Genomic DNA, 18,800 nt, shown 5'->3' with positions numbered 1-18,800 from the left:
ACACTGTAGTTCTCCCTGCTACACCATTTCACTCCCTGCGCCACATTAGTTCTCTCCCTTGCTACAGTGGAAGGTAGAGAACAGTTGTAGCGCCCCTCTCCCGTGGTGTTCATCTCTACATAATTGATCTGTCAGTGAGCAGGTTACCTCGAGTGTAGGGAAGGTTGGTAAACATTGGGGCTGACACGGGAGGGGGGGGGGGGCACACGCCGTAAGTGACGTGCTAATTAGGTGCTGGTTGGGTAGTGCCAAGGAGTTAGGTGGTGGTGGTGGTGCTGGAGGTAGTGGTGGTGGTGGTGGTGCTGGAGGTAGTGGTGAGTGGTGGTGGTGGTGATGGTGGTAGTTAGGAGGGATGATGCTGGTGGTTGTTGTGGTGCTGAGGGTTATTAGTAGTCATGATGGCGGTGCGTCTCCTGATACTGTTGTTGTTGTTTGTTTGTGTGTTTGTTTGTTTTTTGGGGGGATGGCACTTATCACGGCGTCTTCCCTTTCGCCTCGCTCCTTCCCACTCCTCCCTCTCACTCACTCTTTCTCACCCTCTCAACCTCCCCCTCTCACTACTACTCTTAGACTCACTCTCACTCCCTGTCCCAGCCTCTCTCTCTCTCTCTCTCTCTCTCTCTCTCTCTCTCTCTCGGGAAAGAGTATAATGACCCTTTAATGAGTTGGGCAAATCACCAGCACGTGGAAGGTAACACAGAAGAGGGGCAACAACACTCGGGGAAGACCCTTTGTTTTGTCATTATCACCACTACTATCACCAGCAACCCACCACCACCACTAGCACCCTCACCGCCAACCCACCACCACCATTCCCACCAGCAAACCCGCTTTAACTACCACCATTACGTCATTCACCAACCACCCCAATTCCCACCACTACACCATCTATTAACACAATGCGATAAATGGTGCCTTCTTAAACGTCTTTCCTGGTAAGTTACGTCAACTGTGGTCCCTCCCAGCTGTGTGTCGTCAACGCCCCTTAAGTTAATTGTGTGTGTTACTGCTGCTACTACTACTACTATTGTTACCACTATGACTACTACTACTACTACTACAACAGCAACAACCAGTCTACCTGCGTTAACCACCATTCATTTGGTTGTTTACAAATCTTCAGAGGCTTGATGGCGAGTAATGGATCGTGACTCGCTTGTCCCTCCCTCCTTCCCTCCCTCCCCCCTCCTTCCTTCTTTCCCCCTCCCTCCCTCTCCTTCCATCGTAGACAACATTTCTTATTCCCTTACTTCCTCACTCCTTCTCTCCTCCCTTACTTCCCTCATCCACCAGTTTTTTTCTTTTTCCTCCCTCCATCCCCCCTTCCTCATTTCCTTCCCTTCTTCACTTCCTCCTTCCATTGATCTTCCACCTCCTCTTCCCTCCTCTCTTCCTACCATAACCCCGTCATTCATTCCTCTCTCCTTCTCTCTTCATTCTCTCCTTCTCTACCTTTCTCCTCTGTCCTCCACGCTATCCCCTCTTCTCTCCCTCCCCATCCTCTCCACCACCCTCCCCCCTCACTGCATCCCCTCCCCACTCCTCCTCCCCGCCTCACCTCAGCCTCCCAGGTACCACGAGGAGTCTCTCTACCGGTGTTTCCTCCCTTTACTCCCCCTCATCCTCTCTCACACCTTCTGCCTCCCCCCTCCCCTCTTTCCCCTCTGACTTCTGTTCCCCCACTCTAAAGGTTACTGCTGGTATTTGCTGAGAGTATGGTGAATCTGATCAGTGCGTGGTTGGGTTGGCTGTGGTTATGGTTGAAATTGGATCAGTTCTGTAGTTGGCAGTGGTTTCTGTTGTGATAGTTTTTAGTGTCTTAGTTTGATGTGGTTTAGAGAGAGATCGTGGTTGGTTGTTGGTTGGTTGGTTGGCTGGAATGGGTGGTAGCTGTGGTTGATTAAGGTAGGTAGGCTGTGAGGGAAGGAAGAGAAAGTGCAAGTGACAAGAGACTAGATAGGGTTGATAAAGGAGGGATGGAGGTAATGTGCAGGAGAGGAAGGAAGGGGTTAGAAGTTTCACAATTTATTCATGAAATTCAGGAAATAGTCACAATATGTGTGTGTGTGTGTGTGTGTGTGTGTGTGTGTGTGTGTGTGTGTGTGTGTGTGTGTGTGTGTGTGTGTGTGTGTGTGTGTGTGTGTGTGTGTGTCGAGAGAATACTAATAGATGATTGTTCAAGGAAATGTTCGTAAATAAAGTCTTAATGGGATGAAATTTACGATTATATTATTTTTTTTCGGTAAATAGATGTTAATAAACGTTGATTGTTATTCGGTGTTTCTATCAGTGTGTGTAATGGGTAAGATAATATTGGATAAGGACCATTAAGTGTGTGTGTGTGTGTGTGTGTGTGTGTGTGTGTGTGTGTGTGAGATGCTTTTCCCAATAATGGTATTCAAAAACGTGGGAGTTGGCGCCTCTCGGTTGTTTATTGAGAAATTGGCAACGTTGTGCCCGGGCCAGGATCAACCGCGCGGCCACAAACTCACCTTAGTGTCTCCGTGACGTACGTTGAGGAGAGGTCGCTGTGTCCCGCTATCTTTTCCCACACGCACATTACCCGTACCTCAGTGAATCACTTTAGAAAACTTAATGGATTAATGTGACTGCATCGGCCCCACTCCCCGTGCAAGCTGGTGAGCGACTCCACACCGTTATACAAGAAGTAAACATTGTGCGCGTGTGTAGCGACGAGGTGAAATTTAAATACCCCACCTGGATAGGAGGTACCTGTGTTTTAAGTGTGCGACGGTGGACGAGGTGGAGGGAAGTTGTAGGAGCGTGAATAAGGCTACGGGCTAGCCAGTGTGGGGGAGCAGCGGAAGCCGTAAAGCAAATTACACCCCAGGATCACTTTACGTCTGTTGGGAGACTACGAGAGCAAGGCAGAACCACCCCCCTCTCTCCTCTTGCTCCTTGGTGGAATTCACAACTATATTGATTAAAGGCTATTGGTGATGTGGAGCTTCTGGAGTGGTGATGGCACGGGGGGGTGAGGTGGTAGTGTGTGTGTGTCATGTTCCCTCCCTCCCTCCAATACCCTCACTGGATTCTGGTCCTCACGTGGCGGCCCAGCGAGTAGGGAAACTGTCGCTACCACACACACACTCGCACACGCCACAGTTGATGGTGGATTGAAAGTCTACGAATTGGTGTATATTAACTAGTGTGGTGGTAGTGGTGGTGTGATTCGTGTTAGAGGAGTGTTGCAAGCGAGTACTAGATCACGATTGAGGGTGAATTGGATTGAAAGACCACGATTGATGGATAGAAAAGTCCATGTTTGATACAGATTACAAAGTGGTGTGGTGGTGATGCGCTGTGACCTGTATTGAGGGGACTGCAGCAGCGAGCAATCACAGGGACTCGATTGATTGCATCGCCTTCACTAGCCTTTGGGAAGCGGCTAATTCTGGATTATTCTGCCAGGATTTGAAGTGACACGGATTAACACTGGCTGGATTTTCTTTACCTGAAATTTAAGTGACATGGATTAACTCTACCACAACCGAAAACGACTTGGATTATTCTACTACTACTACGACGACACATAATTAAACTGCTACGACTACAAGGACCAGGTCGTAAACAGATTCAAGCTATGGTCTGAGGGCGAGTTATAACTTGAAGGAGATCAAGTCAAGGATGTGTGGTGTGTAGAAAAAAAAAGATAACATCGTCTTTATTTACGTTAATTAGTCTCGGTGCTAAGGTCGGTGTAGTGAAGCGGCTGACGAGAGGAAAAAATTTACTGTGTGTCTGTCTGGCGGAGGAGGAAAGTGTGTTTCTTGTGGTAGTGATCTAACTAGTGAGAAACGTGTTGGCTTAGAGGATGAGAAACACTTTTGGTGATCTGTAATTTTGGGGGTGAATCTTCCTCATTAAGCTGAAATAGTGAGAAACGTTTAGGTGGTCAGTATGTATAAACACTTGTGTCTCAGAGTGAAGTGAGAGAGCAACCGTAAGTGTTTGTTTACATCTGGAACCCTGAAGTGATTAGGGATTGTTTTTTTGATCTGGGGTGAGAAACGTTTTAACACCCACGACGCTGACATCACCACCGCCAGTATGTTAAGACTCTGTTCCTCTGTGTGTGGTGAGGCCTAGCAGGAGTCCGTACAGTACTTCTGGAGGAGGGGTCCTTCTCAAGAGCTTACACCCCCTCCTTCCCCACCCACCACCCCCCGGGGAACTCCTGCTTTTACTCCTACCCACCCGCTGCTGCCGCTTCTGCTGGTACTGGTGTTTCTGCTTCCTGATTACCACAAGATGCCCAGTTTGGACACCGCCTCAAGCATGGAAAACACTGTTAATAAATGTAAGTGTTGGCCTCTGTACCTGGTGTGTGTGTGTGTTTAATTAAGATGGAGCATATCGGAGTGAATTAAGTTCCTCAGGTGAGTTTTTGATCATGAGTTATTAAAAAGGCTGAGCTATGACGTGTAGTAAAGGAGGTAAATTGATAATAAAAAGGTAATTATTCGACGCTCAGGTAAAGGGAATTAGGTAGATGAATGTGAAGGAAAACATAGATTGAGTTTATGGGAGTGAGGTGAGGTGAGGGGGAGATGATTTGGAGTGTGGGAGTTATAAAATCTTGGGAGTGAGTTGACTTTGGAGTTATTGAAAGAATAGGGGAGAGATCTGGTTTTGGTCTTCCTCCACACAACCAAGTGACTGACTGACTGATGGTATAACTGACTGACTGACGGTATAACTGACTTGACTGACTGACTGACTGACTGAATTTTTCCTGGAGGAGATATATAAGGGTAATATTTTAGGATTGATGAGTTAAACAAGGAAGGGGAGAGCCAAGCCCAGTGGTAAGTGATCTAACTAACTGACTTTTGGGCTGCTTCCTGTTTCCTCTGGGCGTGGGAAACTTGTGGTGGTGGGCGCCGTGAGTGTGTGAGAGGGGCGGTGTTGTGAGTTTGTGTGTGGGAGGGACGGTGTTGTGTGTGTGGGAGGGGCGGGATTGCGAGTGTGTGGGTGGGGCGGCGGTGGTGTGTGTGTGTGTGTGTGTGTGTGTGTGTGTGTGTGTGTGTGTGTGTGTGTGTGTGTGTGTGTGTGTGTGTGTGTGTGTGTGTTAGACAGGCGTTCCCATGTTAGGGGCGAGAAGCGTCAGGTAATAATAGTGGTAATGATAACTTAATTGCATGTTATGGCGTGTGAGGGTGTTCAGGTGTGAGGGAGAGAACGTAAATAAGCACAAGTGGAGAGAGAGAGAGAGAGAGAGAGAGAGAGAGAGAGAGAGAGAGAGAGAGAGAGAGAGAGAGAGAGAGAGAGAGAGAGATGAGAAAGGAACACGTGTTAGAGGGAGGGAGGGGGTGAGAGAGGGAGAGGGTGGGAGTAAGGGAGAGCCATCAGACCTGTGCCTGACTTACTAAAGCCCTGGGCTGAGAGAGACCCACATTGTGTCCTAAACTCGCCAGGGAGGTGAGGGAGAGAAGGGGGGGAGTGATGGTGAAGAGGTGAGGGAGAGAGGGGGTGAGATGGGAAAGAGGTGTGAAGTCTGTTGGGGAAGAGGAGGAGGGAAGGGGATTATGGAGAGAGGGGACGTGAGGGGAAATGATGAGAGTCTGGATGAAAGGTAGGCGACAGTAAAGGGGAAATTAAGGGTAGGGAGGATGAAAGAGGGAAAGGAAGAGGGAAGGGGGAGACTGAGGTATATAGGGAGAGAGAGATAGAACTCTTAAGCGACTCGTGTAAGAGAGAGGATGATGATGATGATGATGATGATGATGATGATGATGATAATGCTGACAGTTGTTTTATTTCCGTTTTGTACATTGTTTATCAGCCTATCGTCCTTGTGTCCTGTTTTACATTTTTGTCGTGGCATTTTTTTTTCTCATCAATTGTGTTTTTTCTCTGAGTTGGTAATAATTTTTGGTCATTATCGGGCGGCATCCTGTTTTGTTTTTTATTTATTTTTATTTATTTTTTATTATTAGGTTTATTGCTCGTCTTTTTTTTTTGTCATTTGTGTTGAAGGATCTCTTTTTTTTCTGCTGTTTTCGTTTTGTTGATTTGCTTTTGTGTTTTGTTAAATAGTAATATCGTCCGTCTGTTTGTTATTATTATTAGTAGTATTATTATCGTTCATTTCTATTTTCTCATTTTTACCCTTTTGTTTGGGTCATTAAGCTTTATCAATCAGTAAGCTGTATAAATAAGCTTCAATTACGAATTATTAACATGTTGGTAGTTATTTTTTTTTATTTTTTTTGTAAATAATTTGGGTCACGTCAATTAACATGGCATTATGGTCAGTCGGGGGAGGAGGAAATGACGTGTGTTGTCCGTCAGTCGGTGTCAGCGAGCCCCTCAGCTAGGTTGTCAACGGGTCCTCCCTGCCCCCGTGACGTGATTGCCTTTGTCCCGTGTCGCTGCCTGCTGACACGGGCCTCAGTAGGACCGGGATTGGGGGACACGTAGCTTACACTGACACGGCCTTAGCAGTATGTAGGCCGAGGTGACATGGTTTCAAGGACACAATTCTTTTTGCAGTGGATATTTCCGCTTGCTTGATCCGCTGATTGACGGAGGCTTTGTAGTGCGCTTGTCCCATCTCCTGCCCCCAGGTCCCTACCGTCTTGCTGGGGGGGTGACGGGTGTTGACGGGTACCTGGGGGCATGGTAGGGTACCTGGTGACGGTGGTGGAATACCTGGTGGCGGGGTACCTGGTGGGGGTGGTGGGGTACCCGGGGGCGGTAGCGGGGTTACCTGGTGGGGGTGTGCATTGGGGGGCAGTGACGGGTGCTGTCGGCTTCCTGTGAGGTGAGGAAGGATGGCGTAAGGATGGAGAGTGACGGTACAAACCACTCGGGAGATGAAACGTTGACCCAGGGAAGTTAGACGGTGCACTTAGGGAATTAGACGTAGTACTAAGGAGATAAGACTCAATACTAGGGAGATTGGATACAATACTAGGAAATTACACACAGTATTAGGGAGATTAATACTAGGGAAATTACACACAGTATTAGGGAGATTAATACTAGGGAAATTACACACAGTATTAGGGAGATTAGACGCAGTATTAGGGAGATTGGACGCTATATTAGGGAGATTAGACGCAATTAGGGAGATTAGACGCAATATTAGGGAGATTAGACATAATACTAGGGAAATTAGACGTTGCATTAGGGAAAATTTGCCTACTAGGGGGGACAGGACCCAGAGGCAAGGGAAGGTGACCAGTGTTATTATTATTAGCATTATTAGAAGTAGTAGTAGTCGTAGTAGTAGTATTGTTTGTTGTATATAAATAAACTAGTGGATAGTTTTGCACCTTACTGATAAATAACTAACATGAGGGACAGGTTTTGTGTTAAAGGGTGGAGAGATGAGCACCTGTCATTATACCTGGCTGGGTGAGGTGAAGGAGAGGTGAGGAACATCATCCATGGTGCTCCCAAACCCTCACCTCCCTCTCACCCCTCCATCTCACCCCTCCCTCACCCTCTCACCTCTCCCTCACCCTCTCCCACCCCTCCCTCACCCTCCATCATGTAGCAGTGTGTTGACGGAAGGATAGTGAGGCAGTTTATGGGGGTTTAAACAGCTGGGGCATGATATAGAACTCCGTCTCCATCACTGCCCGCCTGGAGAACATCTTTGGTGGTGAGGGTGATGTTGGCGATGGTGGTGAAGGGAGGAGATAGTGGTGGTGATAGTGCTGGCGTGTTTATAGTGGTGATGGTGGTATTTAGTGTCGTGGGCTGTGATGGTGCTACAACCTTGATATCTCACACGGGAAGTCTTGAGATAAATGAAAGACGTGATAATAAATGGTAGAAGATTATTAAATGATAAATAATGACGTTTATCTTCCAGCCATGTCAGTTTATAATGTATACAATGGCGTCGAGGAGTTTTGTATCTAGGGAGTGTTGTGTATAACCATGGTCTTGTCGGTATGGTTAGGTTAGGTTCGGTTCTTCAAAGGTGGCAACGTTGAAGATACACCTGGTTGTTGTTGTGGGTACTAATGATATGTTGACGACTCTATTATTGGTATTAGTAGGTGATGATGTGGAAGTTTCAGATTGATGATTTAATGTAGGAATCTCTCTCTCTCTCTCTCTCCTTACACCTCCTGCCCACTCACGCTTACCTTTCATTCCTTTTTTCTCCATTCCCTATTCTTTTTACCACCCTTCTTCCTCCTCTTCTCCTCCTTTTCATTCTTTTTCTCCTCTTCCTTCATCTTCTTCCACTTTCCTTCCCTCTTCCCCGACAGGCTCGATCAGTGGGCGTGGCGGGTTGGGGTGTTGGGTCGTGACGTACGCTGTGTATTGATGTTGTTCCGGGGTGTGGTCCGGATGTGCCTGGGTGGTGCTTGGGGTGCCACCTGGAGTGCCTGAGGTGTGGGTACGTATTGGCCACCAGCAGTGCCTGAGGTGTGGTGGGTATGGGGTGCCACCAGCAGTGCCTGGAGGTGTGGTGGGTATGGGTGCCACCCGGAGTGCCTGAGGTGGTGGGAGGGTGCCACCAGCAGTGCCTGGAGGTGTGGTGTATGGGGTGCCACCAGCAGGCCCAAGGTGTGAGGGGTATGGGGTGCCACCCGGAGTGCCTGAGGTGTGGTGGAGTAGGGTGCCACCCAGCAGTGCCTGAGGTGTGGTGGTATGGGGTGCCACCAGCAGCCTGTGTGGTGTATGGGGTGCCACCCAGCAGTGCCTGAGGTGGTGTATGGGTGCCACCCAGCAGTGCCTGAGGTGTGGTATGGTGCCACCAGCAGCCTGGAGGTGTGTGGTGGCGGGTGCCACCCGGAGTGCCTGGAGGCAGGGTGGGTGCCACCAGCAGTGCCTGGAGGTGTGGTGTACGGCGCCACCTGGAGTGCCTGAGGTGGTGTGGCATGGGTGCCACCAGCAGTGCCTGAGGTGTGGTGGAGTGGGTGCCACCAGCAGTGCCTGAGGTGTGGTGGCGGGTGCCACCAGCAGTGCCTGAGGTGTGGTGTATGTGGGGTGCCACCCAGCAGGCCTGGGAGGTGGTGGCATGGTGCCACCCGGAGTGCCTGGAGGGTGTGGTGTAGGCGCCACCCGAGTGCCTGAGGTGTGGTGGCATGGGTGCCACCCAGCAGTGCCCAAGGTGTGCAGGTATGGGGTGCCACCCGGAGTGCCTTGAGGTGTGGTATGGGTGCCACCAGCAGTGCCTGAGGTGTGGTGTGTATGGGTGCCACCAGCAGTGCCTGGAGGTGGTGGCGGTGGCGGGGGTGCCACCTGCTGGAAAGTGCCTGAGGGTGGGTGTATGGGGTGCCACCCAGCAGTGCCTGGAGGGGTGGCAGATGGGTGCCACCAGCAGTGCCTGAGGTGTGGTGGGGAGGGGTGCCACCAGCAGTGCCTGGAGGTGTGGTGTAATGGGTGCCACCAGCAGTGCCCAAGGTGTGGTGTATGGGTGCCACCCGAGTGCCTGGAGGTGTGGTGGTGGTGCCACCAGCAGTGCCTGGGAGGTGTGGTGGGTATGGGTGCCACCAGCAGTGCCCAAGGTGGTGGGTATGGTGCCACCCGAGTGCCTCAGAGGTGTGGGTATGGGTGCACCAGCAGCTCAAGGTGTGGTGTGTGTATGGGGTGCCACCAGCAGTGCCTGGAGGTGGTGTACGGGTGCCACCAGCAGTGCCTGAGGTGTGAGGTATGGGTGCCACCAGCAGTGCCCAAGGTATGCAGCCACCTGGAGGCCTGAGGTGTGAGGTACGGGTGCCACCACAGTGCCCAAGGTGTGTGGTGGGGAGTGGGTGCCACCCAGGAGTGCCTGAGGTGGTGTGATGGGCACAGCAGTGCCTGGAGGTGTGGTGTATGGGGTGCCTCAGCAGTGCCTGAGGTGTGGTGGCGGGTGCCACCTCAGCAGTGCCTAAGGTGGTGTATGGGGTGCCACCCCAGCGGCGCCCAAGGTGTGGTAAAGTGGGGTGCCACCGGGAGTGCCTGAGGTGTGGTGTATGGGTGCCACCAGCAGTGCCTGGAGGTGTGGTGCACGGGGTGCCACCCAGCAGTGCCTGAGGTGTGGTGTACGGGGTGCCACCAGCAGTGCCTCAAGGTGGTGGTATGGGTGCCACCCAGCAGTGCCCAAGGTGTGTGGTGTATGGGTGCCACCCGAGTGCCTGAGGTGTGGTGCAGTGGGGTGCCACCAGCAGTGCCTGGCTGGGTGTGGTGTATGGGTGCCACCCGGAGTGCCTGAGGTGGTGGTGGGGTGCCACCAGCAGTGCCTGAGGTGTGGTGAGTGGGTGCCACTGCAGTGCCTGGAGGTGTGGTGGTGGGTGGGTGCCACCAGCAGTGCCTGAGGTGTGGTGGCAGGTGCCACCAGCAGTGCCCAAGGTGTGGTGTGTATGGGGTGCCACCAGCAGTGCCTGCTGTGGTGGCGGTGCCACCCAGTGCCTGAGGTGTGGTGTATGGGGGTGCCACCAGCAGTGCCCAAGGTGTGGTGTGTATGGTGCCACCAGCAGTGCCCAAGGTGTGGTGTATGGGGTGCCACCCAGAGTGCCCGAGGTGTGGTGGTACGGGTGCCACCAGCAGTGCCCAAGGTGTGTGGTGTGTATGGGGTGCCACCAGCAGTGCCTGAGGTGTAAGTGTATGGGTGCCACCAGCAGTGCCCGAGGTGTGGTGGATGGGGGTGCCACCCGGAGTGCCTGGAGGCAGGTGGTGTATGGGGTGCCACCTGTTGTGCCTGAGGTGTGGTGTATGGGGTGCCACCCGGGAGTGCCTGAGGTGTGGTGTATGGGTGCCACCAGCAGTGCCCAAGGTGTGGTGTATGGGGTGCCACCAGCAGTGCCCAAGGTGTGGTGGTGATGGGTGCCACCCGGAGTGCCTGAGGTGTGGTGGTATGGGGTGCCACCAGCAGTGCCTGGGAGGTGGTGGTGTGGCTGGGGTGCCACCAGCAGTGTGCCCGGAGGTGTGGTGGGTGCCACCCGGGAGTGCCCAGAGGTGTGGTGTATGGGGCGCCGCTACCCAGCAGTGCCTGAGGTGGTATGGGTGCCACCCGAGTGCCTGGAGGTGGTGGCGGGTGCCACCAGCAGTGCCCAAGGTGTGGTGGGGTGCCACCAGCAGTGCCCAAGGTGTGGTGTATGGGTGCCACCAGCAGTGCCCTGTGTGGTGGTATGGGGTGCCACCATGGTGCCTGAGGTGTGGTGTATGGGGTGCCACCAGCAGTGCCTGAGGGTGTATGGGGTGCCACCCGAGTGCCTGAGGTGTGGTGTGTATGGGGTGCCACGCAGTGCCCAGGTGTGGGGTATGGGTGCCACCAGCAGTGCCCAAGGTGGTGTATGGGTGCCACCAGCAGTGCCTGAGGTGGGTATGGGGTGCCACCAGCAGTGCCTGAGGTGGTGTATGGGTGCCACCAGCAGTGCCTGAGGTGTGGTGTGTGGGGTGCCACCCGGAGTGCCTGAGGTGGTGTATGGGGTGCCACCAGCAGTGCCTGAGGTGTGGTGTGGGGTGCCACCCGAGTGCCTGAGGTGGTGTGTGGGGTGCCACCAGCAGTGCCCAAGGTGTGGTGTATGGGGTGCCACCAGCAGTGCCCAGGTGTGGTGTATGGGGCACCCGGAGTGCCTGAGGTGGTGTATGGGGTGCCACCAGCAGTGCCTGAGGTGTGGTGTATGGGTGCCACCCAGTGCCTGAGGTGGTGTTGGGGTGCCACCAGCAGTGCCTAGGTGTGGTGTAGGGTGCCACCAGCAGTGCCCAAGGTGTGGTGATGGGGTGCCACCAGCAGTGCCTGAGGTGTGGTGTATGGTGCCACCGAGTGCCTGAGGTGTATGGGGTGCCACCAGCAGCCCAGGTGTGGTGTGGCGGTGCCACCAGCAGTGCCTGAGGTGTGGTGTATGGGTGCCACCAGAGTGCCTGAGGTGTGGTGTATGGGGTGCCACCAGCAGTGCCCAAGGTGTGGTGTATGGGGTGCCACCAGCAGTGCCTGAGGTGTGGTGTATGGGGTGCCACCCAGGAGTGCCTGAGGTGTGGTGTACGGGTGCCACCAGCAGTGCGAGGTGTGGTGTATGGGGTGCCACCCGGAGTGCCTGAGGTGGTGTATGGGTGCCACCAGCAGTGCCTGAGGTGTGGTGGTGGGGTGCCACCAGCAGTGCCTGAGGTGTGTGGTGTATGGGGTGCCACCCGGAGTGCCTGAGGTGTGGTGTATGGGGTGCCACCCAGCAGTGCCTGAGGTGTGGTGTATGGGGTGCCACCAGCAGTGCCCAAGGTGTGGTGTATGGGTGCCACCAGGAGTGCCTGAGGTGTGGTGTGTGGGGTGCCACCAGCAGTGCCTGAGGTGTGGTGTGTGGGGTGCCACCAGCAGTGCCCAAGGTGTGGTGTGTATGGGGTGCCACCAGCAGTGCCTGAGGTGTGGTGTATGGGGTGCCACCAGCAGTGCCTGAGGTGTGGTGTATGGGGCCACCAGCAGCCTGAGGTGTGTGTATGGGGTGCCACCCGGAGTGCCTGAGGTGTGGTGTATGGGTGCCACCAGCAGCCTGAGGTGTGGTGTAAGGGTGCCACCTGGAGTGCCTGAGGTGTGGTACGGGGTGCCACCAGCAGTGCCTGAGGTGGGTGGGGTGCCACCAGCAGTGCCTGAGGTGGTGTAGGGTGCCACCAGCAGCCTGAGGTGTGGTGTATGGGGTGCCACCAGCAGTGCCTGAGGTGTGGTGTATGGGGTGCCACCCGAGTGCCTGAGGTGTGGTGTATGGGTGCCACCCGGAGTGCCTGAGGTGTGGTGTATGGGGTGCCACCAGCAGCCCAAGGTGTGGTGGATGGGGTGCCACCCGGAGTGCCTGAGGTGTGGTGTATGGGGTGCCACCAGCAGCCTGAGGTGTGGTGTATGGGGTGCCACCAGCAGTGCCTGAGGTGTGGTGTATGGGGTGCCACCGCAGTGCCTGAGGTGTGGTGTATGGGTGCCACCAGCAGTGCCTGAGGTGGTGTATGGTGCCACCAGCAGTGCCTGAGGTGTGGTGTATGGGGTGCCACCAGCAGTGCCTGAGGTGTGGTGTATGGGGTGCCACCAGCAGTGCCCAAGGTGTGGTGTATGGGTGCCACCCGGTGCCTGAGGTGGTGTATGGGTGCCACCAGCAGTGCCTGAGGTGTGGTGTGCGGGTGCCCCAGCAGTGCCCAAGGTGTGGTGTATGGGTGCCACCCGAGTGCCTGGAGTGTGGTGTATGGGGTGCCACCAGCAGTGCCCAGGTGTGGTGGTATGGGGTGCCACCAGCAGTGCCTGAGGTGTGGTGGCAGGGTGCCACCAGCAGTGCCTGAGGTGTGGTGTATGGGGTGCCACCAGCAGTGCCCAAGGTGTGGTGTGTATGGGGTGCCACCCGGAGTGCCTGAGGTGTGGTGTACGGGGTGCCACCAGCAGTGCCCAAGGTGTGGTGTATGGGGTGCCACCCAGAGTGCCTGAGGTGGTGTGTATGGGGTGCCACCAGCAGTGCCTGAGGTGTGGTGTATGGGGTGCCACCAGCAGTGCCTGAGGTGTGGTGTATGGGTGCCACCAGCAGTGCCCAAGGTGTGTGGTGTATGGGGTGCCACCAGCAGTGCCCAAGGTGTGGTGTATGGGGTGCCACCCGAGTGCCTGAGGTGTGGTGTATGGGGTGCCACCAGCAGTGCCTGAGGTGTGGTGTACAGGGTGCCACCAGCAGTGCCTGAGGTGGTACGGGGTGCCACCAGCAGTGCCCGGTGTGGTGTATGGGGTGCCACCAGCAGTGCCCAAGGTGTGGTGTATGGGGTGCCAACGAGTGCCTGAGGTGTGGTGTGCGGGGTGCCACCAGCAGTGCCCAAGGTGTGGTGTATGGGTGCCACCGAGTGCCTGGAGGTGTGGTGTACGGGTGCCACCAGCAGTGCCTAGGTGTGGTGTATGGGGTGCCACCAGCAGTGCCTGAGGTGTGGTGTATGGGTGCCACCAGCAGTGCCTGAGGTGTGGTGTATGGGTGCCACCAGCAGTGCCCAAGGTGTGGTGTATGGGGTGCCACCAGCAGTGCCCAAGGTGTGGTGTATGGGTGCCACCCAGAGTGCCTGAGGTGTGGTGTATGGGTGCCACCAGCAGTGCCCAAGGTGTGGTGTATGGGGTGCCACCAGCAGTGCCCAAGGTGGTGTATGGGGTGCCACCCAGAGTGCCTGAGGTGTGGTGTAGGGTGCCACCAGCAGTGCCCAAGGTGTGGTGTATGGGGTGCCACCAGCAGTGCCTGAGGTGTGGTGGTATGGGTGCCACCAGCAGTGCCTGAGGTGGTGTATGGGGTGCCACCCGGAGTGCCTGAGGTGTGGTGTATGGGTGCCACCAGCAGTGCCTAGGTGTGGTGTGGGGTGCCACCCGGAGTGCCTGAGGTGGTGTATGGGGTGCCACCAGCAGTGCCCAAGGTGGTGTGGTGGCACCAGCAGTGCCCAGGTGTGGTGTGCATGGGGTGCCACCCGGAGTGCCTGAGGTGTGGTGTGTGTATGGGGTGCCACCAGCAGTGCCTGAGGTGTGGTGTATGGGGTGCCACCAGCAGTGCCTGAGGTGTGGTGTATGGGGTGCCACCCGGAGTGCCTGAGGTGTGGTGTATGGGGTGCCACCAGCAGTGCCTGAGGTGTGGTTATATGGGTGCCACCTTTACCTGGAGGCGGAGAGGGGAAACGTAGGGTAAGTGTATGGCGTGCCACACTGGAGGCCTGGGTGACATGTTGCATGGCGTGCAGGTGTGTGTGTGTGTGTGTGTGTGTGTGTGTGTGTGTGTGTGTGTGTGTGTGTGTGTGGCGCCGCGCTACCTCCAACCTCTTGTTGTGTGTGTGTGTGTGTGTGTGTGTTTGGGCCTGATCAATATGTTGCATTGATTGTTACCCACCCACCACAATACCCTACCACACGTCCTATCACCACCATCTCCACTAGTTCCGTCTCTTGACCTACCATGACCTGCCCACTGATACCCTCCATACCACCACATTGGTTCTGCCTCACTGGGTCTACGCACGTGCTACCACTAATACTGTCACTGGGGAGGTGTGTGTGTGTGTGTGTGTGTGTGTGTGTGTGTGTGTGTGTGTGTGTGTGTGTGTGTGTGTGTGTGTGTGTGTGTGTGTGTGTGTGTGTTTGTTTGGGCCTGATCAATATGGCATTGATTGTTACCACCACCACCCCACTCACAATAGCCCTACCACACGTGCTCCCGCTATCACCACCATCTCCACTAGTTCCGTCTCATTGATCCTACCATATGACCTGCCCACTGATACCCTCCACATACCACCACATGGGTTCTGCCTCACTGGGTCTACCGCACGTGCTACCACTAATACTGTCACTGGGGAGGTGTGTGTGTGTGTGTGTGTGTGTGTGTGTGTGTGTGTGTGTGTGTGTGTGTGTGTGTGTGTGTGTGTGTGTGTGTGTGTGTGTGTGTGTGTGTGTGTGTGTGTCCCCGTACCTCGCACCACCCCTCTCTCGTACCCTATAGCATCGTGTGTACCATGGGTGAGCGGCGGGGTTGATGGGGTGGGGTGGTTGCTGTCATGTGGGGGGCGTGGCTGGGGGCGAGGGGGATTGTGTTGGGGGGCTTGTCTGACTCACCTGAAATAATACTTGTGTGTCCTGCAGGTGTGGTTAGGGATTGTGGTTGGTATGTGTGTGGTTGGTGAGAGAGTGGTTGACGGATTGTGGTTGGTGTGGTAGTGATCTGGGACTATAGGCGAGCGTGTGTCAGTCAGCTGGGATTATACTGAACGTGAGGTGGTATAAAATAGTTGTAGTGGTGGTAGAAAACAATGATAGTGGTATAAGAGGTTGTAGTGGTGGTAGAAAACAATGATAGTGGTATAAGATAGTTGTAGTGGTGGTAGAAACAATGATAGTGGTATAAATAGTTGTAGTGGTGGTAGAAAACAATGATAGTGGTATAAGATAGCTGTAGTGGTGGTAGAAAACAATGATAGTGGTATAAGATAGTTGTAATGGTGGTAGAAACAATGATAGTGGTATAAAATAGTTGTAGTGGTGGTAGAAAACAATGATAGTGGTATAAGATAGTTGTAGTGGTGGTAGAAAACAATGATAGTGGTATAAGATAGTTGTAGTGGTGGTAGAAAACAATGATAGTGGTATAAAATAGTTGTAGTGGTGGTAGAAAACAATGATAGTGGTATAAGATAGTTGTAGTGGTGGTAGAAAACAATGATAGTGGTATAAAATAGTTGTAGTGGTGGTAGAAAACAATGAAATAGGATTAATGTAGAATCTTTTAGCTTAACTCTTAAAAAAGTCATTGAAAATCTTAAACTATGTTATTCATTTTCATTCACTTTTTATTTTATTTCTATTTACGTTTTGTGATAAAGGGGAGCATATGGGAAGGGAATCACGCTCGGGTAAATGTGTAAATTGTAACTGTGAGCTGTAAAAAAAAAATCTCTGACAGGATTTACATGGGTCGATAACTGCGTCAAGCTCGTGATTTTTTACGTTTTGATTCGACACTAGTGGACAAGATTTGAATATTCACTGCTGTCTAGTGCGTGGTGTGTGTTTACAGTGATTTACATGGTGTGTTATTTACAGTGTGTGTGTGTGTTTTTACGGGGATTTTTTACTTATACCTCTCTCTCTCTCTCTCTCTCTCCATAGCTGTGGTGTTAAAGAGAGAGAGAGAGAGAGAGAGAGAGAGTGTGTGTTAGGGTGCGGTGCTCCTCCCTGGCAGTAGAGTGGCGCCCCTCGACAAGATCTCCAGTGATTCTCCTCTTCACCACCAGATTATTGCCTCCACCTCCGCCAGCACTCCCGCCGCCTTTCTTTCTTTCTTTCTTTCTTTCTTTCTTTCTTTCTTTCTTTCTTTCTTGGGAGAGAGAGAGAGAGGTACTACCTATCTTTGTGTGTCTGTGTGTGTGTGTTTAATCTTGCAGAGAGTATATAGGAGGCTTGGCTGGCAGAAATTACCCGGGAGAGAAGGAAGGGAGGGGGGGTTATAGGGCGTGGGTCTTGGCAACAGTTTCCTTAACCTGAAAAGTGTTGTGTGTGTGTGTGTGTGTGTGTGTGTGTGTGTGTGTGTGTGTGTGTGTGTGTGTGTGTGTGTGTGTGTCTTTTTCTGGCTACCCGTCTGTCTGTCTGTCGGAGGGAGGGAGACTTCCGGCCTGGCTCCCCGGTGGCAGTCACGTGGGCCCTTGGTTATAATCTCCCCTTCTCCCTTCCCCGCTTCCCCTCACCCCCTGGGGGAAGAGGAGAAAGAGAGAGAGAGAGGGCTCTTACTTTCTATCTCCCTCCTCCCCTCTCCCCCTCTTCACCCCCCCACCTCTTCCTCGTCTGTGGAGGGCTTTACGTAGGGAAGAGGTGAGGTGAGAGGAAGAGGGAAGAGATAGGTGACCACACTTCCCGTCTCCCCTCTCCTCTTAGTGACTTATATCTCCTCTGAGGGGAAGGGGGATGTGAGGGGAAGATATGGGGTGGCTACACTTCTCGTCTCCCCTCTCTCCCGTTGTGAACTGTACCTTGTGTGCAGGGGAGGGGAAGAGAGGGGGGAAAGATGGGGTGGCCACACTTCCCCTCCCCTTCCCTCGTCTCCAGGGCCTCGGTAAAAATTAAAGAAAGGGAAGGATGATGAGGGAGAGATGGAAGGGAAGGTAATGGTGGTAGTGGTGAGGGGAGGAGTGATGGTGGCGGGGGTGGTAGTGGTGGTGTTGGTGAGAGTGATGGTGGTGATGGTGGAGGCAGCGGTACACAGGAAGTGGAGGAACAGCACAACATATTGTTTATTGTCGACCTCAGTGGTGGGGGGGGGCTCATTATGGTGTAATTAAGTGGGTAGCTGGTTGACGAGGTTAATGACCCCTTCACATGTAAGTAGGTTACCGGATCCCTCGGAGGTATGGGGGTGAACGGGTGGTGGTGGAGACGAGTTGAAGGATATTATTATTATTATTATTATTATTATTATTATTTTATTTTTATTTTTTTTATTATTTCATGAGTATTTTTATGTTTGTTATAAAATGTTATATTGTTTGGGTCTTATATTTTGTTTGCTATTAATGTGAAATATTGTTGTTTACATTTAGTTGTTAATACGGGTTATGTAACAATGTACACAACTGATATTAAATTAAACATTTTATTAGCATTTTTATTATTATAGTAGGTGCAGTAGGTATAATAATGACTATATAATAAACATTGTATCGACGCTGTAATGTAATAATTGTTTATTCTTGGTTAATAATTACGTCACACACATAACTGAACATTTAATTTGTGATTTGAATATATTTTGTTCCTATCCTTTATTACGGATTACATAACGGAATAATAGTGTGCGCTGAAAATTTTTAATACTGGGAGAAAAATTGAATGCTGTTGGACCAGTTTATCGTCCTATTAATTACAACATTTTGGGGGGAAAACAAATACATAAAGTGGATTTAGTCTGAACTTTTAATATGAGGAATAAAATAAAATCCAATGGTCTTTCAATTAATTTATATTCGTGTGGATTTTGGGTTATGGGATGATGATAATCTCTCTCTCTCTCTCTCTCTCTCTCTCTCTCGGTGATTGAGTTTGTAAATTGCGGAAGAGAGTAGTTAAGTTATATATATATATATATATATATATATATATATATATATGCTAGACCGGACGTGTGAAATATCCAAGCTAGAGCGGAACGGTTACAGGTACAGTACCGTTCACCTGTGGGTTAATTAGCATCGTAACTAGACAGGTAGTGACTTTAATCTGGCTTAGTCGGGGGTGGGGAGGATGGTGGGTGCGGTAGTAATACTTGATACGATAGGGGGTGGTGGGGGTAGGGGAAAGGTGGTGGTAGGGGTGATTTAAGGAAGGAAATCGGGTAGGGGTAGTGGTGAGGGGGGGTGGA

The 18,800-nt window shown here is 52.5% G+C and overlaps 1 protein-coding gene across 1 annotated transcript in view; it reads left to right on the top strand.

Moving 5' to 3' along the window:
- The first annotated feature begins 2,508 nt into the window (after nucleotides 1-2,508).
- LOC121868387 (cytohesin-1-like) overlaps nucleotides 2,509-18,800 on the top strand; it is a 205,806-nt gene continuing 189,514 nt past the window's right edge. Inside the window, exon 1 of the mRNA XM_042368954.1 lies at nucleotides 2,509-4,321. Coding sequence (XP_042224888.1) covers nucleotides 4,273-4,321 — 49 coding nt within the window. The 5' untranslated portion in view covers nucleotides 2,509-4,272. The remainder of the gene's footprint in view (nucleotides 4,322-18,800) is intronic.

Source organism: Homarus americanus, unplaced genomic scaffold (genome assembly GCF_018991925.1).
Source record: "Homarus americanus isolate GMGI-L3 unplaced genomic scaffold, GMGI_Hamer_2.0 scaffold19318, whole genome shotgun sequence".
In the NCBI taxonomy this organism is placed as follows: domain Eukaryota; kingdom Metazoa; phylum Arthropoda; class Malacostraca; order Decapoda; family Nephropidae; genus Homarus; species Homarus americanus.
Note: the sequence above shows the minus strand (reverse complement) of the source record. Positions and strands in the feature narration are given on the sequence as shown.